The 22,464-nt window shown below is 46.5% G+C and overlaps 1 protein-coding gene across 2 annotated transcripts in view; it reads right to left on the bottom strand.

Moving 5' to 3' along the window:
- Positions 1-22,464, bottom strand: part of SIL1 (SIL1 nucleotide exchange factor) — a 242,832-nt gene that overhangs the window by 147,961 nt on the left and 72,407 nt on the right. For both annotated transcript variants that reach the window (XM_033181075.1, XM_033181076.1), the window contains exon 3: positions 16,073-16,211. In XM_033181075.1, the coding sequence (XP_033036966.1) occupies positions 16,073-16,211 (139 nt within the window). The remainder of the gene's footprint in view (positions 1-16,072; positions 16,212-22,464) is intronic.

Raw genomic sequence — 22,464 nt, 5'->3', positions numbered from 1 at the left:
GGTGCAGAGGAAAGCAAATTCTCACTCCCCTCCCCCAATTCATCACCAATCATCTTTAAAATGAAAAACACAGAAATGTGTGTGGGAGTCAGCACAAGCACGAAGTTCAAGGGAAGCCAGGACCCTGAAGAAGCTCCCAGGAGGCACTTATGGACTACGGGAAAGTTCATTTCAAAGGACATCCAATAAATGCAGCCCGACCACAGATCTTGTCATTGCCAAGCCCTATTTGCTGCAGGCCTGGGAAGGCTCCAGAACCTGCTGGCAGGTCAGTTTGTTGAGGTCAGAAATGGGAAGGAGAGCCCACAAAGGCCAAACTGGAAGAAAGAGGCTCAGCTCTAGACACATCTACACAGACTGGGGTGGGGGTTCCTAAAACAAGTGCTTCCTATTGGCTAGGTTAAAAAGAAGCCACATCTGGTCTGGTCCAGATTTGTCCTAAGTCTCTCCCTGTGTGTCAGCCTCCACGCTGCAGGAGCCAAGCAGCTCAGGACCTTTCGCTCTGCTGTAGCTGTGAGCCTTTAAAGAGGGGAGCATGCGGCTCAGAGGTAGCAACAATAATCGTAGGTGACAGACTTGGCAGGGGCCTCCTGGCTCCTCCTAGACCATGCCAACAATCGGGCTAGCGTGGGTCTCCCTGGCTAGTGAGGCTGAAGAAGGCACTCCTTTCTCTGGTTCTAACAGGCTCGTAGGCCAGAAGTGCTCTCTCTGCCCCTGCTGGTCTCTCATTGCCTCTGATTCCCCAAAGTCCCACTCTGCTCCCTACTCTGTTATTCAGGGTCCTTTTGTCTTATCTAGAGATGGGTAAAAGGAAGACAAAGTTGAACCGAAGTCTTCATAGCCAAGGATTTTCTGGAACCTAATGCCCCTTTTCCTCTCCTCTCCCCTAGCAGAGGGCAAAGGAAAACCCAACGTTACCAGTAACTCACTTTCAACAGTATCATGGCCTCACCAGCACTAGCCTGGAGGCCTCAATGACCCTGACATATCAACATAATGACAGACACAAGGACACCTGCATATCCAGATCCTTGAGTGGGTTAGTAGGACTGCCAATCTTTTTGTCTGAATTGATTCCCAGGTAGGCTGTGGTTAAGGATTAAGGCTTAAGGCCCAGGCACTCTGCTGTGCCCTCACTGTATTTAATGCAGCAGTAGGCACATGGCAAGTACCCAAACACCTCAGAACTTGAACTCTTCCCAAGGGTCTCTCCGTGAAGTCCCAGGAATGTGAGACACTGTCCTCTTTTCCTTACAGATACTAAAGGCCAACCCTAGAGAAGAAGGAAGGGCTGCTCAGAGGAAAAGCGGAAGAAATGAGAGGCTAGACAACCCAGACTCCACCCAAGAGGCACACGCAATGAGGAGAGCAGGACAGGGATAGGGGGGCAGGACTCGCCCTCCATACACACAGCCTGCCTGCCAAAATTTACTGGATGGCAGGAATCCTAGATCTGTGGGTGAGGATTGAGTCATGTTATGAATCTCCTTTTTCTAAGCAGCCTGTGAAAAAACTCCTCCATCTCAGGAAGAGAAGGTGGGGAAGAGGGGGGCGATCTGTGGGGAAGGTGGTGGTCGGCAACTGGAAGCTCAGATTTCATTCTAATGCTAGAACAGCCTCCTCAAATTACAAGGGGTCCATTCCAGAAGAAGCTAGGCAGGCCAAGGAGGCTGGACTGTGGCTGTGGATAAAGTCAAAATACCACTGACATGAAACTGTATCATCGCAGTGTTGATAATTTCCCTGGAAGAAACAAATCCTCCTATAACTATAAATCAATTGCAATTGCAGAAATCTATCAAAAAAAATTCAGCTGTTACCAGAAATTCTAAATCCTTGGCACTAGAAGCATAATTAGGGGAGATTCTGAAAGGTGCCCTGAGGCAGGCCATACAAGAACAGAGTAGAAAGGAGTTACATACCCTTAGAAAGCTCATTTAGGGAATGGGCTGTGCATAATGCATGCAGGCCCCGGGAGTGCAGACACTCCCTCCCGGCGGCCTGCTCAGAGGCAGGCTGTGAGCTGCGACACTGGCAGATGGCTGCCCCGGTAGCAATCGTGCACACTCCAACGGCCGCCTCCTCCAGTCCACCCTTGAGCACAGGCTTATGTTTCCACGAGGGGTGGGGAGCACCAGCAGACATTACCCCCCAAAGAATAGTGCCTTTCCCTAGGGAAGGTAAACATTTCCATCAGAAGGCAGAAGCCGGCACAAGGCAATTTCTCTCTGTGCAAGGAAAAGGAGCCGCAAACATAAAGTTGCTCAGTCAAAAGAGACAGATGATCTCTGCAAGCGAAGCTGTGCCAAACTGTCTGTAAAGGGTTTGCACATCCATCAGCATAAGTGGCTGTGTAGGGGAGGGAGAGGCAGGAGTAGGGAAGGCCCACTCAGGGTGTAGGACTCTCAGGACTCAGAAGCCCCAGGAGAGGGGAAGCCAGTCATTTTTCTGCTAGGGCTCTAGCCTGAGCAAAGGTGCAGCAAAAAGGCTTGATTTCCAGCAGATTCTCTCTCCTCTCTCAGTTCTCCCAATCCACACTCAAGGTCTGTCCACTTCAACCTTCTGCATTCACAAGGTTTTGGGGCCGTTGGCTAGTCAATCTTGAGCCAGCCACTTCTTCCCACTGGCATCCTCCACCTTTTTAAAGTCACGTGTAACTAAAAGAGAAATGGCAGTTCACTAGTCTTATGCCTAAAATAACCCATAGAAAAATATGGTTTATGAACTCCCCCGTAATACACTACATAATTCAGAGCCTAGCCATTTGTCACAGCATTGAGTAATCCACATACATCCCAAGGGTCTGACAATAAAATTCGTAAATCAATAGCAAAAAGCAGTATACCTTAGCCATTGAGTTAAAATACAAAGAACATTTTTTGGCATTGATTTTTTTAACTTAAAAAATATGGGATTCTGAGGATAAATGCTTGCAGGGGAGTTGTGTGCTAGAATGAAAGACTCCATACTTTCCAGAACCCCTGATAGCTGACTTCAATGCAAAAATAAAAACTCCAAGACTCACATTCTTCCAATGATAATAATGGCTTTTTTCTACAAACCCTGCTATTAGCATGACAGGGATGGCCACATCAGTCATAAGAAAAGTACATGTACCTTTTACACTTAAGAAAAGCAAGCAAAATATCTGCTTTGTGCAAAAGCAAGGCACTTGGCAGGAAAGAAAATAACAAATCATTGCAAAGGCTTGAACTTATTTTTCTTTCCCTGGATGATCAAACAATGAGCGTAGGGGTAAGCATTACAATCCACAAACATACTGCCATAGTGATTGGTGCTTAGGTAGTAGGATAAAACAGGCAGAATTTCATTTATATTCCAAAGAACAGAGACAAGTGCCCTGATCACTCACCCCTGCAGAGAGTCCTAATGCCACATGAGTGGCCCCCTCCCCAGTCGCTGTATGGCCCCACTGCAGGATCTGATCTGGGGTGTGTGTCTGCATTGCTATCTGACCAATTATCTGCCTAGAACAGACCTTGCCTGAGGATGCCAGGTGCATCTCAGGTGTGGTACATCTACAGCAGGTGTGCAGGTGCTTAAGAGGCAGGTGTTGGGGTCCCTGAGTAAGAGCCCTCCCTCTGACATGGGAGGCAAGACTGACTCAGGTGTTACCCATTATGCTGGGGCCACAGCTATACCCTGGTGAGTGTCTCCTTTACTTAAAACGATCACTTAGACATTATTCTATTTTAGCTTTTTATTTTGAAATAATTTTAGACTTACAGAAAAGTTGCAAAAAAAAAAAAAGAAAGAAAGAAAATACAGAGTTCCCGTATACTCTTCACCCAGATTTCTCTGCTATTAACATCTTACAAAACTATAGGACAATTATTGAAACTAAGAAATTAACATGTATACAACAGTAGTAACTAAACTATAGACTTTACTAGGGTTTCACCAGTTTTTCCACTAATGTTTTTCTCTTTTGCACAATCTAATCCAGGTTATCACACTGTATTTCGTCGTCACGTCTCTTTTGTCTCCTCCAATCTGTGACAGTTCCTCAGTCTTTGTCTTTCGTCACCTGGATATACTTGAAAAGTGCTGGTCAGTTATTCTGCAAACTGTACCTCAATTTGGGTTCATCTGACATCCACTGATTTTTAATACAACAGAAAAAACAGCAGTTAACATTTACTGAGCTATTACTATGCACCTGGCATTACAGTAAACATTTCATGTTTACCTTATTTACTATTTAAAATAATCCTCAGAAGAATGCATTATTACTATCCCTATTTTACAGAAAGGGATAGTTCATTAATCTTTAGTGTAATTAAGTAACTTGCCCAGCTACTAGCTATAAAAGACAGAGCCCAGGTGTGAACCCAGGTGGACTCACTCTAAAACATTATACTATATGCTATATTCAAGGCACGGCAGCAACAATCAAATGCCAACATACAACCCGGGCTGAGCTCTTGGCCATTGCCTCTGTGAAGAACATGTCTCACTGAAGAAAGGGCATATAGGCTTTATCTTTCTTCCAAAGGAGACGAAATACTCTACTTGAAGTTCTGCCCCTACAACCAGAAGATTTTTTTTCTTTTGACAAGAAGCACCTTCCTGGATTAAGGGTAAAGAAAAGGCCATTGTCCTCCTAAGACCTCACTCTGGACTGGTGCCAGACGGAGGGAAAACAGATGAGCAGGTAGGTGTGCTCAATTCAAGAGAGTTCTATTCCAAAGCCTTTTCAAGCGTATGGAAACACAGAGGTCACAAAAAAGGAAAAAAGCTCCTGGGATTGCTTTTTTTTCCCATGTTATACCCAGAAATATCCAATGATGGGCAACACAAATGGACACCTTGTCATTAGTATTAGGATCTTTGGGAAAGCTGAGGTACAAACTATTCATGTGCCACACGGTGTGTGTGTCAAGGGACAGGGCTGTGGGAGGCAGGCTGGGAAGAATTCCAGCTGCACTCTAGGATTTGTTTTTAATGCTTATGACTTTAGATCACTCAGTTCCACAGACTTGATTTTTCCCAAATCCCCTCTCTGGCAACGTTAATGTGTTTCTCCTCTAGTTCTCACTGATCAGCGAAATACGTGGCTAGAAGAATTGGCTTGGAAGTCATTTCTTTGATGCTAGCAGAATTGAGAAAATATTCCCCCAGCTACAGACCCCTCCATCTATCCATCCCTGCCACCTGCCACTCAGCTGCAGGTAGAGGCAGCTAGGAAGGTAAGGTGGCAGGGATGGCAGGGTGTGAAGGAAGGGAAAAGGGAAATGGGCTGAGAGCATGAAAACAAGGAAAAGAGAAAAAAAAGAGTATTGTGTTCAAACGGCCACTTTAGAACAAAGACTTTCATTGATATGCATCAGCCGTGTCAGATGAAGCCAGCAAATAGGTGAAAAATGTTCAGCATTCCTTAGAACTTTTCTTCTTACTTCTCTTCACCCCACAAAGTACATCCCTCAACTTCAAAACTAAGACGGACTCCTGTAAATGAAACACTTTATCTGGGTGCCACCATTACTGCCAGCTTTGTAAAAGAGTTCTCCCCTTTGAAATCTACTGCTCTATACCTAACTCCAAGGTATCCTCAGCTAGCTACTTTGATCAAATACTGGAAGCTAAAATGCTAACCATCTTTAGGGAACAATTCCTCCAGCCTCTCCATCTACAGTTGAACCCAGTGGGAATCTAAAGCCAGCTAACAGTCCTCAAATCACACTGCACACAGGGCTGCTTACTCCACTGTGTTTAGGGACATCAGAATCAATCCCTAAGATCCAACCTAGAAACCCAAACAGGGCAGCTTGATAATTCTGTGTCTGCTTGAATAATTTCCCCCTCTCAGTGTCAAAGGCCTCCAAAATTCACATTATTTTGTTCCCATGTATACTTTAAATAAAACTGCTTTCAGATCATGACCCCGCAGATTCCATCTTAAGAAGAAAGGAAATCTGGGAAAAGCAATGGGATCTGAAGCCCCTTTACCAATGGACCACGGGCTCCAAAAGAGACCAAGAGAAAACATAACTACTCCCTTATGGGGTATCTTGAGGACTTAATATATACAAAGCACCTAGCACAAGGGGATGTTAAAAAAAAAAAAAAAAAAGTTAGTTTTCTTCCTTTCCCTACCCAACTGCTAGACTGGAATTCCTGGGTCCTATTTCCCCTCTGTCTTTTTTCTTTTTTTGGTAAGCCCCTTCCATTCTAGGATCCCCTCAGTCATTTCTTGGTCATGAGATACTAGACAACCTCCTCATCCTCTAAGAGCCTGAATGACTTGGCCAGGCGCAGTGGCTCACGTCTATAATCCTAGCACTTTGGGAGGACGAGGCTCGCGGATCACGAGGTCAGGAGTTCAAGACCAGCCTGGCCAGCATGGTGAAACCCCGTCTCTACTAAAAAGGCAAAAATTAGCCAGGCATGGTGGCGGGCACCTGTAGTCCTAGCTACTCAGGAGGCTGAGGTAGGAGAATTGCTTGAGACTGGCAGGTGGAGGTTGCAGTGAGCCGAGATCATGCCATTGCACCCCAGCCTGGGTGACAAAGCGAGACTCTATCTCAGAAAAAAAAAAAAAAAAAGAAGAGCCTGAATGACTTGACCAAACTGGGAGATGATGGAATAGAGATTAAAAAGATGATGTTTATACAACATTTAGAAGGCTACTGGGGTGAGGAGCAGGGGTCGTTTCTCTTTTCCCCTAAGGAAAAAGAACTTTACAAATATACCATATTACTATTCCTTAAAAACTCACCTCTGCCCAGATAAACTAATTATGGCCATAGGTAATCAAATCCGAAAACTTTTAATCCAAAGAAATGGTTCTCTTCTTCCAAACAGCTGCATTACACAAACCATAAACAGACTGTTCTGGGAATTAAATAAATTAAACTAAAACTCAATCTTTGTTTGCCCAAATCCACATATTATGGGAAATAAGGCAAAACCAACAACTTACGAGTTTATGAATAATAACAAAACCCCCACATGAACAGAAATATAATCAGCTTGATTAGCACCCAGGCAACAAAAGGCTCACAGAGCCCCTGCACACAAGGCCGTGCTTCATGTGTGCTCTTGAGAGGCAGCCAAAAGATCAGTGGCTAGTGGGGTGCCACCCCCACCCTGCCCTGTGCACTGCCAGGGCCTCAAAGAGTTCCCTTGATGTTCCCTGTCTTCAGAAGAGGGAAGGTTGGAGCAGGTTCAGAGGAGCTTCCAAAAAGCTCTCCAGAGCTTGCCAGAAACCTGGCTTCACAAAGCCCCACAGGCCAGATGGACAAAAGTCTCCCTCACCATACCCAGAGACTCCCACATACCAAGGGACTCCCACATACCAAGAGTCCCCAGAATGATCCGACTATCATCCCTCAGACTCCAACCATCTCACTGTCCACCTATGCACTGCCCAGGGCTTAGATTATTCAAGAAAGTCAACAAACCTCACCCACCACAGTGTCAGGTTGTCAGATGTTAACCGGACCTTTCCTAATACTGGGTGATGCTTAGTTCTGACCTCTTGGTTGTCCAAGAACCTTCCCCACAGTAGTTCTTCCCAACCTTCCATTTCTCAAGCACCCAAATGGGTACTTCTCTTTCATCACCCAAAACAGAAGACCACCCTCAGCTTGGCTCAGAAAACTGAAGACATCTAAAAGGAGCTTCTTCAATTTCTGTCTATATTCCTACTACCTTTCTGTGTCCCTTTCCAGCCTCTGCTTCTAATTTCTCAGTCTCGTCACATTTATAAAGCCAAGACTGTCCATCTGCTACCCAAATAACTTTGCCCCATCAGTGATCTCCTCTATGGGATTATAAATCTGTCAACACTGATTCCTTTCCCCTCTGCCTTCCAACATACACAAAACCTCTCTCCATCCAGCTCCAATGACCCCACCTCAGCGAAGCCTTTCCTTCAGTGTCCTCTGCATTCCCACTGAGCCACCTTCCTACAGGGGGTCCTCCATCACTATAAGCCCAGGTGGGCAACCTCTGTCATGCCCACCATGGTATCCCTGGCATCAAGCACTATACTTCCAGGAGTTCAACAAATGGAACCTGAAATGAACAAGTTTTCTGATATGGCTATCTCTAACTGAAATTGCCCTTTTAGTTCTCCTCTTCTACTATCAAACTCCTCAAACCCAGGAGTTTACATCATCTTTCTTCATCTCCTCATCTCCCAGCACAGCTCCTGGTTGGATTCTATGACAGACACATCTGTTACACTTAGTTTCACACCTTTAAATCTACTGGCTTGTCAGTTCTCCTTCTGATCTCCTCCCTCCCCCTCACTGGCCCCCACCTCTGACAGAGTGGATGCCACCCACCCCCGCATCCTCATTTTTCCCTTACACATACCTGTCACTACAGACAAGCAGATATACTCTCACTTCAGGTCTCTGTTCATGTTATCCCCACCAACACCACTATTCATACTTTGTTTTCTTCTTTACCTAGTGAGGTACTATCTCTAAGTTATAGATCAATTCCTACCTCCAAGGCTCTGACAAAACTAACAGGTTCTGGGAAAGGGCCTCTCATTCAAGCTCTAGGCAAGCCCTTGAGAACTACTCCTAGCCCTGGTTAGTCTTAACCACGGAGATGCTCTGGGTTGTCTTGGCCAGTGGGGTGAGGCCAATATTAGAAAAGGAAACAAAGTCAGAGCTACAAAGGTTCTCTGAACTAAAACAAAGTCTGTGGCATGAGGGCTGGGACTATTTTGGCAGCTAGTTTCCATCATCTCTACTTGGTCTAAGTTTTCCATCTCAGCCATTTGGGTGTCCCAATCTTTGAGAGCTGAGGCTATGCCACTCTGCTCAGCACTCCTGATTAAACCTTAGAGAGAACAGGTGGATAGAAGCAGAGGAAGGGGAGGATAAGAGCTTCAGGGTGCGCATTAAGCATACAAATGCTTGTTAGAAAGAGGATGGTCAACAGCTGCTCTCCATCACCACCCAAATGCACAGATTGCAAACTGGACCCTGGCCTGTCCCATCCGGGTAATGAAGGCCAAAGCCAGGGCAGAGATGCTTTGGTGCCAGAGCAGAACTCAGCCAGCCAGCTGCAAAGTGGCCTCAGTCTTGGCAGTGGCTGCCATGGAGGTTGCAGGCCTTCCTGGCCTGGCCTCCACTTGCTCTCCCAGGGGGCTGTGGGATTTAGCTGCTGAGGGGCAGTGATCAATCATCCTGGGAAACTAGTGAAGAGACCTCCCTACATGAGAAATGAGGTCGCTCTGCGATAAAGAAATCTAAACTGTCCTCATGGAGCCTCCTGGGGCCTTCCTGTATTCCAGCCCACCATCCTTTTTTCTCTCCCAGTACAGGATAATTTGAAGCCTCAGAAACTGCTCCTACAGGCCTCAAGAGACCTGGCATCCCGCCATCCTCCAAGTGGTTCTCCCTAACAAGCTTGTATTACCAAGGAGCAAAGGAGATGCTCAGAGTGGAGAATGCTTAACAAAGGTTGGGGAGGTGGAAATTATAGAGGGAGGGACCAGAAGTATAGGTAGAAGAGGAACAAATGAAGTTCTAAGGAAATCCCCAGAAGACTAGAAAGCCCTCAAAGTAAGAAGGGTGGCACTGTGCAGAAAGAAGTAGCACCAAAAGTAAGCTCTGTTGAATACTTCATCCTGAAAAGTTGCCAGAGATAGCAACTCATGTCCAAGAAGCAAGACAGACCACCCCAACATAATCAGGCTGTTTCTTCTATTTGGCCCCTGCCCCACATTTCCAGCACTGTGCTTGAGTCAGGGTGAAACATCATCCAGCAAAGACCCCTGGCTATCCCCTTCAAGTCATTACTTCCTTAAGAGCAGCTAAGAAGTCCCACTGCCACACTTTGATGAGCTGCAGGGGCTTAGGCATGAAGTGTCCGGAACCAACAACCTCACTCCCACCCAATCTCATGGGCCTCACATGTGTGTGCATGTCTGTGTATGAAGGATGGGACAGAAGAGATTATACTCTTGGGGACCATGAGGAATGAGACGACACAAAAGGGAGATCCCTCCAGGATCAGGGAGGGAAGGAGGGAGGGTCATCTGCCTGCCAACCACAGACCTGGGGAGGGGGCAGAACACACTGGGAGCTTTGCCCCTTAGTCTCACCTTCATTCCAACTGTGGTATAATAAAAAATATATGTAGTCTTTGACCCTGGTTCCTGGCTCATTGTTTGCAAAACTCTTGGAATTTTTTGAGCCATAAGAGTGTATTTTGTTATTCCTACCAAACCCCTTTCCAACAATGGGGCTCTTCTACTGATTAGATGACTCTTGGTTGGAAGTTCTAGATAGCTTCAGGATGGAGGCTGGTTGCCAGAAAGAACAACCCAGGATTACAGGGCTGGAACTTCCAGCCCCAACCCCACTCTGACCTCAGGGGAGGGAAGGAGGACTGGAGATTGAGATCAATTATCAATGGCCAATGCTTTAATCAATCATGCCTACATAATAAAACCTCCATAATGGCCCTGAAACAACAGGATTCAGAGAGCTTCCTGAACTCCACTTCAGTATGAGGGTTGGTGGACACACTGAAGTGCTAGGAGGCTCTGCACACCACTCCCTACCCCCACTCCAATATCTTGCCCCATGCACCTAACTCTTCCATTTGGCTGTTACTGAGTTGCATTTTTATAATAAGCCAATAAACATAAAGTGTTTTCCTGAGAGCCATTCTAGCAAATTATTAATGTCAAACCTGAGAAGGAGATTGTGAGAATCCTCAGTTTATACCTGGTCAGTCAGAAATACAGGTGGCCCAGGACTTGCAACTGCCATCTGAAATGGAAGCAGTCTTATGGACTTAGCCCTTTAACTTGAGGGATCTGAGACTAATTCCACATAGACATTGGCAGATTTGCATTGAGTTGTTGCACACCCATTTGGTGTCAGAGGACTGGAGAACCACATCGCCCCTCCAAAGCTGCAAAGAGCCAAAGGCCCAGCAGAAACAGTGTCACAGAGTCACCCAGACCAGAGTCAGGTGCTCCTTCAGACAGATGTCCAGGGCCTGCAGGAAATCAGACTCCTCTCTTAAATACTTGAAACCAGAGTAGTTGGTCTACTATAAATGAGGTTTTTAAAATTCAATTCCCTCTTATTGCTCGTGCAGATCTGAAATGATCTGACCAGATGGCTGGTGCTCTATAATTCTTGGATTGCTCTCATCAGTTGTTGATGATTTGGATTTTTTTTCTTTTTCTTTTTTTTCCCCCTCATATGAACGTGTTCCTGCACAGGCTTCCTGCGTGCTCACATTGAGTGGGCTCTTTGTGCTAATGCCAATCTTTCAGAGACTCTCACAGCCGCCTGGAGTCAGATCAGGTCAATAAGGAGCCCCAGGTCTGCTCCTGGCTGGCTATGCTTCTCTGAGCCCACATGGGACCAACATGCAGCACTGGGTAATGAGCAGAACAAGGGGGCCTCTGCCAGGGCTGCCTCCTTACCTCCACTTCCCCTTCATGTCCCCAAGGAAAGGGAGGTAGCAAAGGTGTATATACATAGATATATATTTTTAAAAAGACTATGTTGCCAAGGCTGGATGCAGTGGCTATTCATGGATACCAAGGTACCAATGATGCAAACTCCTGGGCTCAAGCAATCCTCCCACCTCAGCCTCCTGAGTAGTTGGGACTACAGTCGCACGCCACCATGCCCAGAACAAAAGAATATATTTTTAAATGACAACTATAGCCACTTATTGAACATGGCCTATGTGCCAGGTCCTGTGTTGAACATTTTACATATGTTAACCTTGTTTCATTCTCACATCATCTCTGTGAAGTAGGTATTATATTTTCATCCCTATCTTCAGATGAGGAAACTAAGGTTCTGAGATTCTAAGCAACCTGAGCAAGGTCACACAGCTCAAAGAGAGAGCTGCAGGTGGAGTTGGAGATTCAGCATCATTAAATTTGATGAAGTGCCCCACACAGAACACAGGGTTAAAGAGAGAAGGCTCTGGCCTTGCCATACCATCCTTTATGCCCTCACTGAGCACAAAACACTTCCACCAGGACATCCAAAACACTTTAGTGGCTGTTTTTGTCTTTGTTCTCTGTATCCTTTGTGAGATTATGAGCTGGATAGAGGGCAGGGGTCATGTCCTTTTTGCTACACAAGAAGACAGTATGGCACAGTGGTTAGGAGCTGGGGCTTAGAGCTAGACAAATCTAGGTTTGAGTCCCAACTCTACCACTTTTTGGTTGTTTGGCTAAGTCATTCCTTCTGAGACTCAGTTGTATCTGTAAAAATGAGGATAGTTATAGCACCTGCCCTCAAAGGATGCCTGGCAGAGTCAATGCACAGTAAATGTGAGCTATTACCTATATCTCTGGCTATAGATGATGCCTGGCGCAAAGTAGGATCTCAGAAGATGCCCAGGGTGCAGGAGCCCACTGAAGTGTCTGTGACTGGCATTCTGTAATACCAACTGCACAGGTACAAAGTCCTAGTGTTCAGGAGTCCTCAGCCCCAGGACAAATTCCTGAGTTCCCTGCCCAAAACCCACAGGACCTGCCAGCAAACAGCTTTCCTCTGCTTGCTTGTGAACAGCTGATGCTGTATCCACACTCAAATGCTTGCTGTGCCTCCGTAAGGTGAGGTAGATCCCAAAATAAACCAGAAGAAAGAGACAGGAAAATCACTTCTAGGAACAAGCAGCTCCCAGTGAGGATGCTGACAGTAATAACAGGGGCAGGCAGACTTCAGGAGATTCACCTGCAGCTGTTCCAGGACTGACTGGCTGGGGTCCAATTCCTACCTGGACTGCAGGGAAGGCCCACGAAGTCATGAGTTTGTCGCCTGGTGTTTCAGGCAGCAGGCAGTCTGGAAATTTGCCTTCAAATGAGCACAGCCAAAACACCCCACGAACCCTAGTTCCCCTCTTGGGAGCCTAAGGATAACAGAGCTGTGGTCCTCCCTTAAGAGTCCTGAGGGGACAGAAGGTACTGAACTGGGGACAATAAGGACAATAACTGTCCATATAAACTTGCCATTTTCTTAAAGTCCACCATCTTCCTGTGCCATGCCACTGATTCTTAGACAGGAAACACTCTGCAAATCCCTTTTGCTTGTGCTTACCCTTGCTCCTTGATCAAAGCCTCTGTTGAAGGAGGGAGGACATTTCACAAACATGCAAGTCTCTTCTTCACATCATAAGTTCCCTTCCCCCTGTAAAGTCACAGGGACAGAAGCCTACATGCTCATGTACCCTCACCGGCATCCAGTGATTCCACAATGGGATTGAAGGGATGGCCAAGTGGAGAATTTACCACTGAAAATCAGAACAGATGTGTACAGAGTGATTTCTCCATGTTAGGAAGTAGGCAGAGGGCTTTGCATCTACCATGTCACTCCATACAACAGCCTCTGCAGCAGGCAGGGCAAGACACTTCCCCCATGCCACCAATGGGAAAAATCAAAGAACAGAAAGATTCTGTGACTTGCCCAAGATCCCCTAAGTAGCAGAGCTAGGATTTGAACCCCAAACTGGCTGAATCTAGTCTGTCCTCTTCACCACTAAATTGTACCTCCCCATTTACCTACCCATCCAGTTCCCAGGACTGGCTACATTCCTTTTAACCTTTAGGTAGATGTGTTGGGAAGCTCCCAGGCAGAATTCAGAATGTGGTAAATTAAGTATCATAATCTGGCTGAAGGCAAAGTGCCAGCTATCCACACAGACCCCTGAAAGGTCAGTTTCCCAACACTATACGTAGAAAACATGTCAATCCTTTATTGGGGCCTCCACTGGTCTGACGCCATGACACCAGATTCTGAATCACTCCACATCAGATAACTGAGGCCAAAACAAGCCTCTCACCTAACCTCCCCTCACCAGTCCTGCTTTTGAGATGCAGTGTGGGCAAAAAATGCTCCTGGGATGGGGCAGGCATGACTGGAATCAGAGTTGCTTTGCCCTCTGAGTTACAGGGCCTCTGTGTTTGGGTGCAACTGCAACACACCCAACCTCTGCCTGCCACCACCCACACCTCCCCAACCTGGCTTCACTTGAGAACTGAGCCCCACTGCTCCTTAAGGACTAAAACCAGAGGCTCTCAGGGATAGGGCGTGGAAGATACGGACTATACATATCTTCCACCTCTTTCTTCTCTTTCCTTCTCTTTCTTCTTTCGGACAACTCCAAAGGAATTTTGTGCAGAAGAGTTTACCAGGGACTCTTGAGAAACTCCAAGGCAGAGGGTGATGTCAATGAAACATCAAGTTAACTGTAAAAATCAGTGCTGTACTCCAATTCTCTGGGAGTCTCTCAGAGTCCACAGCTCACTCTTGTCACACAAGCTCTGGCTATCCCTCCCCAAGGATACAGAGAGGGGCTCTTTTTAGCCGTTAATAGCAGCCCCACTGCCCAGAGGGTTGGGCAAGGGGCCAGGGTCAGAACCATCAACATTGTTCAGTCTGCAACATGAACCAGGATGCTACTGGTTGAAGGGAGCTACTAACTCAACCACAGAAACAGATAGGGTTGGAGTCAAGGCCACAGGACACTGACTTCCATCTGCTCCAGGAACTTGCATGGTTAAAAGTGGTACAAGAAGGCCAGGTGCGGTGGCTCACATCTGTAATCCTAGGACTTTGGCAGGCTGAGGCAGGTGGATTGCTCAAGCTCAGGAGTTCAAGACTAGCCTGGGCAACATGGCAAAACCCAGTCTCTACAAAAAAAATACAAAAATTAGCTGGGTGTGGTGGCTTGAGCCTATAGTCCCAGCTACTCTGGAGGCTGAGGCGGGAGGATCACTTGAGCCCAGGAGGCAGAGGTTGCAGTGAGCCGAGAATCTCCAGCCTGCGTGACAGAGCAAAACCCTGTCTCAAAAAAATAAAAGTGGTAAAAGCAACACTATATATATAAAATCGTGGATATAGTCCATATCTTCCACGCCCTATCCCTGAGAGCCTCTGGTTTTAGTCCTTAAAAGACCAGTGGGGCTCAGTTCTCAAGTGAAGTCAGGTTGGGGAGGGGTGGGTGGTGGCAGGCAGAGGTTGGATCTGCTGAACCCAATACCTCTATTCCTAAAAGTTCCCTCTGCTCAATGCCATTAGCTCCCACCTGGCTTCCTTGGTGCTTCATCACTCTTCTGTGGCAGCAACTACCCATGTGCAAACACAGCAGGAGCAATATTGCTACCAGAAAGCTGGCTGGCACAGCAAATGCTGGCCTGCCAGCACAGCAGCAGTGGGGGCAGTGAGGACATGGTGATGAATATCAGCAAGAAGCTGATGAAACTACACTGTGGCAGCTGCCAGGGCTTGCCATCCACCTTGCCACTCCTGAGAACAGTCCCAAGTGTCAGTGTAATAGGCTCCAGCCAAGGACAGCCAGGACTGGGAAGAGAGTGGGCCCAGGCTCTGGGGTCAATGGCATAAGGCAAGTTAGCTGGATGACATAGGACAAGTTACCTAACCTCACTGAGCCTCAATGCTTTCATCTGATAATAATAGTTCCTATTACTGTGAAAATTGAACCAGATTACCCATACGAAGCACCTAGTACAGTACTTGAATATGCTGAAGACTCTGCAATTGTTGACTATTCTCATTATTTTAAGCCCTGGGCCCAGGCTCACGAAAGGGTTAGAATATTGTTCCTTCTGAGGATGCACTATTTAAAAACCAGGCCAGGACCAGCCCGTTTCTCGGCACAGGTTCCTTTAACAACAGAACACACCTGCCCCACACTGGCGCTCAGGACTCTCCCATGAACAATATTTCAGCAGCACTGAGCCAAGCAGCAGAGCCCAAAATAGCATTTGCAGAGCGAGGCACATGTCAGTGCCTCTCCGGTGCTTCAGAAGTGCAGGGAAAGAAAGTTTTCAATCACTTGCTCAGAAACCACAGCCACCCACCACCTGCCTTCCTTCCAGGGCACTAAGACGTTGCAATCTCTGTTCTGCTGGAAAATGAAGGTCCCTGAGCCCTGCAGCAGCAGATACCACTCTGACGGACCATGCTGTTTCCCTCCCGCAGGCCAGAGAGGAGCAGCCTGAAGGAGCAGCCCTGTGGGGACAAAGGATATACACAGTTTGAATTCAGAGTGTGTTTTGTGGGGACAGGTCTAGGCCTGATACCTGGCCGAAGGGCCTGCCACTCATGCGTCGGGTAGAACACCTCCAAGACTTCGGCGTCCAGCTCCTCCTCTGCTTTGGTTTCTTTTCTCTCTGTTTCTTTGGTGCTGCTTTTCTCTGGGTTGGTCAGGGCAAACTCCTTCTGAGAAAAGAAAACACAGGGAATGACCCACCGCCCAGGTAAGCAGGAAAAAAAATGGCTAGGGTGGCACGTTCTTTTCCTCCATACCCCCCCTCCCCCACAGCCACACATGTCTGGACACTCACAGTTCCTTTCACAAGGTCAGCCTCAGAACCAGCACATGTGAGGTGATACGGTAAATGAATGCAGCATATTGTCCTGTGTGTATGTGGTACTTTTGAAAACACATAGGGGATGACTCTAGAAGATCCCATGGTATCTTGAACGTGTTAAGGGAACACATTAGGGACAGGGGCTGGCAAAAGGAAACAATAAAAGCCTTTCACTTTTTGACATGCCATTATACTGTTTGATGTTTAAAACTCGTACGTATTATTTTTACAATAAAAATACACATATTTAGAAAAGAAAAAAACACATACATGAATGGGAGAGTAAGGCCTCAAATGGCCACTACAGATGCACAAAAGCTGGCAGCTAAGGCCCAGCTGATTCCCAAGCATCCCAGCAGGGCGCAATCCCCCAGTGTGCCTATGAGCCACTGCAAACCATAGAGGAAGGGTGCAAGTGGGAAGGTGAGAATCCAGCTGGGCTGAGGGAGGAAGATGTTCAGGTTGGAAACCACTTCCTAAAACCTGTTTCCTTCCACCCTGTGCAGAACATAGTGGATTAATGAGATGGTGTCTCTGGAGCATTCTCAGCTCAGGAGACAGCGATGAAAGATAAATACAAAGTATTATTCATTTTGCTCTTTCCTGGACTCTCATCCTTCCTATCCCATTTTTAAACCCGTTCTTGCAAAAAAAGTAATAAGGCCTCAGGAAATTCGAACCAGAGGGTTCCAGAGCTCTGGGAAATTACATTTGGGAAAACAAGGAGGAACCCACATTAGCACATGGGGAGGTATTTCAGCCTGCCCACCTCCCCTGTCATCACTTTTTCTCTGCTTGCCAATCTCTCCCCAAGTAATAAAAAGTATATTTCTTGGAATCTTCCTGTGAGCCCAAACCCATGCTGGGTACTTTACATAGATCTCATCTTGGTCTCCCAACAATGCTAACCACACCTGCGAGATGTTATATGCATACATCTGGAAAGTTATTTAACTTTCAAATAACACCTCGTTCTCCGCTGGGTGCGGAGGCTCATGCCTGTAATCCCAGCACTTTGAGGCCAAGGTGGGTGGATTGTTTGAACCCAAGAGTCCAAGACCAGCCTGGGCAACACGTCAAAACCCCATTTCTATAAAAATCACAAAAAAATTAGCCAGGCATGGTGGCGCACGCCTATAGTCCCAGCTACTTGGGCGGCTGAGGCAAGAGGATCGTTAGAGCCCAGGAAGCAGAGGCTGCAGTGACCTGAGATGGCACCATCACACTTCAGCCTAGGTGACAGAGCAAGACCCTGTCTCCAAAAAAAAAAAAAGTGCCTTACTCTAGATAAGGACTCCCTCCTGCCTGGGTCCCTCAATGTCTGATCTTTAGTTGCCAGAGGAAAGGTTAAAATGTTAAGGTGCTGGTGATGACAATGTAGAGCCCCTCCAAGAATTTTTACAGTTTAACAAGAAATAAAGGCATGAAATTTAGATGACAGAACTTCAGGCCTTACTAAGACCAGTAAGGAAAATATCTTGGCAAGAAGAAGCTCTCAAATCTAACCACACCTGGGAGATGTTATATGCATAGTTATGAGAGGCACTGACTCCAGCATAGTGGTTAAGATGCTGAATAATTCAAATCCCAGTTTCTTGTGACTCAGGAAAGTTTTTTAACTTTCTAAGTTTCAGTTTCCATATCTTCAACATGAAAATAATAACAACATCTAGCTCATAGATAAGGTACTACACTGTAAACCACTGGCCTTGGGTACATGGTGGCTGTGTTATTACTTATAAAGGCAGTAATAGATTCCAGACTGTGTTGTGACATCCAGGAGTGACTATACAATATGGCATCATTCAAGCATGTCACCTGCGCAGCCTGGTGCCTCAAACCCCTCCTATCCCTTCAACTTAAAGTTTGCACAAATCTGAGCTCAAAAGGAAACTAGGAATAGAAGAATAGGTGTGCTTACGAGACTACAGAGAAGACACACTGGCAAGAGGCACCCTCCATTTTGAGGACATGGACATCAAGGACTTCCAACAAGCTGAGTTTCTAGAGTGCAGGCACCATGTCAGTCTCCTTCATCACCCCCATGCCTAGCACAGGGCTTAGTTTGAAACTGCTGAACAAATAGATGAATGAATGCCCCTTCCCATAGGCAGGTGTGTCTTCTGGGTGCCTTAGACTGAGGAAAGCCCAAAGCACATGAGTCTGCTGCAAGTACTCACCTCATATTCCAGAACAAAGACCACCCTGTCTGCTAAGTACCAGAGCCTATCTATATACACTAGGATCAGCCCTGGTCAGAAGCATTAGACTGCAGGACGAGAAGAAAGTCAGTAAAATTTACCTTGGAGGTGTGTCAATGAAATGTCCCAGGGGCCAGGCAGGGATGCAGGTAAATCAGTGGACCAGGTGTAAACAACAGGGAGTGGTGGGACTGTAGAAACTGGAGCCCTCCTGCCTTGACTCAGGGAAGCAGCTGCTACTCAGCTGGTCTACCACTGTCACGCAGGCATTCAACTTGAAAACAGAAATCCAGATTTTTATGTGAAATGTTCTTATTTTTAGAACACTAAGAGGGCCAAACTAAAATATCTAAGCATCAATTTGCAACCTTTTTTTAAAAAAAAAATTTTTAGTAGAGACAAGGTCTCCCTATGTTTCCTAGGCTGGTCTTGAACTCCTAGACTTAAGCAATCCTCCCTCCTCTGCCTCCCAAAGTGCTGGGATTACAGGCATGAGCCACCATGCCCAGCCTCAATCCTTGTTTCAGTTTACCTATTAGCCGGGTAATTCCTGGCAGGCTGTAAGCAAGCAGCCAAATTCTCATCAAGAGAAGCAGAGAGGGGCAAGGGAGATGGTGATAAGAAGGTAGCACAGGAAGCCCTTCAAAATCGAGGTACGCTGATGTTCATTTAACTGCTAAGGGTTGGGAAAGCCTCTTTTTCTAGATTTCATTAACAAGATTAACAGCGTGGATTCGAGAAGGAGGGAGAGAATGAGACTGATGAACCACTGAGCTACATGCTTCAAGTCCTAAGGAGGCCAGACTCCTTTGCAACAATCCTGTCACTGTTCAAAATGTTTTTTGCACCTCCTCTAGGTATCATCTTGGAACCAGATTTTAAGACACAAACACAAAATCTGTACATTTAAAAGTACATTTTAAAGTACACCTTGATTTTTAGTGGGGATTGACACAAAATTGGTTCTCCCCTATCTGTGCTCACCCTGTTCACCAGACCTGGCTATGGGAGTCTTTAGATGCTTTGCCTAAATCACACCTAGCTATCCTCAAAGGCCAAGAGCTCAGAAGCATTGAGAGAGGTTCAATGATATGAACACACCACAGGCTGGATAGTGAGTTCAAAAGCAGAGTTCCAGAAAAGGTTTTGAGAAAAAGCAGCATCAAGAGGATGAGGTTGTAATGATAACAGCAGCTACCGTTTATTAAGCCCTGATCATATGGCAGGCACCGGGGCAAGATGCCTTCCATGCCTCAATTCATCCAAGTCTCATCTGTGAAGCACATCATATTAGTCCCATAGGAGGACAGATATGGGGCTTTTCAAAATCACACTGCTCAGAAAAGCACAGCAGAGAATGAAGTCCAGACCTGCCTGGCTCCAAAGCCCATACATAAGTTTTGACTCACTTCTATGATTCTTTTTTAGTCAGATGTCCTAATAAGTTGTGCCCTGAGAGCTGAGGGAATGATGCTGGGACACTGATATCACTTTAGCATATGTACCAGCACATGCCCTTCCTTGGCAAAGACTTCCATGGGCCAGGTAAGAAACCACAGTCCCAGAGAAAGAACAAGCACAACTAGCCTCACTCTGCCTAGGCAGTGTCCTGAACAGGAGAGAGGGAGGCAGGCCAGCCCTTGGTCAGCCATGAAGTAAACCCCGTGCTCTGGTGCCTTCCCAGCTGGCTCCTCAGGGCTCCCTTCCATGCTGGATCATCAGCACTCTCTTCTCCCTATCACCATCATTCCAAATACCAATTTCCTCTCAAGTGACTGGCAAGAAATCCTAGCTAAGGTGTTAGCTGACAACAGCTTACCATGTCACACTTCCTTGCGCTTGTATCTGAATAAGAGATTCTTAAAAACCAAAGCCTTCAAGATCCAAGAGAATGAATGAATCTCTAATGGTGGGTTGACAGACACTGTAACAGAGACAGACTGCCAGGGCAACATTTTGGGACAGAAGCCTGCCTGACACAGCCCAAATTAAACCAGAGAAGCAGCACCCCCATACTAAAAAACAACAGCTGACATTCATTAACCATTTATTGGCCATATTGTGCCAGTTTCAATGCCAGGTGCTTTATATATAATCACATTTAATCTACACTAAAACCTTAAGAGGAAGGTACCAACCCTGTTTTACAGATTAGGAAACAAAGCTCAGAAAGGGTCAAATTGCCAAAGTGTGAGGCAAAAGGGATCTTACGAAGGGCCTGTGCTTCTTCTACAAGGCTCCACTACTGTACCTGCCTCGTTGTTCACCACCTTTTTAAAGGCCAGTAACACACAACCACAGCCCTTCAGCATCTACATGCCTCCTGAGATGTGGCATCCCAGGGAAGTACCGCAGCAGGAGCCAGGAAGGAAAGCTGGCTCCAGATCATACTGTGATACACACGGCCAGCCTTTCCTGGGTGGGCACGAACCTGCCCCAGTGCCTTTGGGGAGGACAATTGCAAGTCATCAGGAGCATTTACCTGGACTCCCGGCTCTGAAGAAAGGATCATAACCACCTCCACCCCATTTTCACTGTTCTGAAGGTGGCTGGCTGCATAATTTAGATTTTAAATGACATCAGGGCAACAATTTTTATGGTATGAGAGAAAAGATGCTTCAACTCCTACTTGTGCTTAGCACATGATAAAAGATTATGACAAATGTATACAGCTTAGGAACAGACATAAGGATAAAAGCAGCTTCTGTTGATGAAAGTCAGTATTAACATTTTTCTGAGACTAGACTCAATAGAGCTAATATAAATGGGCCAGAATAATTATGCTCTGAAAGCTCATCTATTTGGTTGGACTATTATCCAAAAGGGACTTCCTAACTCGGTCCTTAAGTAAATTCATCAGCATGCCTTTGTTAATTGTGCATCTGCTAAAGCTCACGATGGGGAGCACGGCATCCTCATGAGCTACAAGTTGGGGAGGGGACACAGCCCCGGTCCCTCAAGGCTCTTTTCTGGGCCATTCCACTGCCAATCCATGCCAGAGACAGCCCCAACCTCGTGCTGTAGCCAGTCCCATTCTCAGGGGCCCCTGGAATCCCATTCTCACTGTCCTTGAATAAGAGGCAAATAAATAGCACCAACAGGATCTCAGAGGGCATTAAAAACTCAAAAGGATTCGTGACTCCCAACTGTATGTTTTCTCCTGCTCCACAAAGTAGGGGGAAAGGCAGAGAGGAAACAAATGATTTCAGAGAGAAGGTGGAAGCTTGCCATGAGCCAGAGGTGAACCACAGCTAAGCAGGATTGTTATTAAATTCATCACAATTGTCATTTGCACTTCAAGGACCTCCCGCTCCAGAGCTTCCAGCGCTTTATCCAACATTTAGTGGGAGCCCAGGGGTTGGGGAAGGTGGCCAGGGGAGGGTGAAACTGTCAAATAACTGACAGTGGGAGCTTATCAAGGGAGAAGAGAGGGAGGGCATTAGGAGCTGGTCAAGGGCAGGCTGTTACTGGGACAAGCCAAGTAAACAGGGCCAGGAACCGTATTGTGCTGCAGCCAGGCCAAGCTCAGAGCCTTTTCGGGCATTCTCCTCCTGCCAGTGGCAATGGCAGAAGCCCTGAGCAGTGAGCTCTAGGTTAATGAAGTGTGGCCCGGAAAGAACAGGGAGCTATAGACAAAAGGAAGGAGGATACAGAGATGGAGATGAACTGAGAAAGTACAAGGGAGAGAGGAGGAGAGGAAGAAAAAGAGTCTTACTTGGAACTGATGCCCACCACACAAGCACTCAGCTTTTGGGAAGAATCCTGACATTCACAGCTCTCACAAACTGGCTGTGTGATTTTGGCCAAGTTACCTAATGTCTCTGAGTCTTAGTCTTCTCCTCAAAAGGAGGATAAAAACTGCAGCTGCCTACTTCATAGTGTTGTTGGGAGGATTAAATG

The sequence above is a fragment of the Trachypithecus francoisi genome, unplaced genomic scaffold, assembly GCF_009764315.1.
Source record: "Trachypithecus francoisi isolate TF-2019V2 unplaced genomic scaffold, Tfra_2.0 Lachesis_group2, whole genome shotgun sequence".
NCBI lineage: Eukaryota > Metazoa > Chordata > Mammalia > Primates > Cercopithecidae > Trachypithecus > Trachypithecus francoisi.
This window is presented reverse-complemented; position numbering and strand designations above follow the sequence as displayed.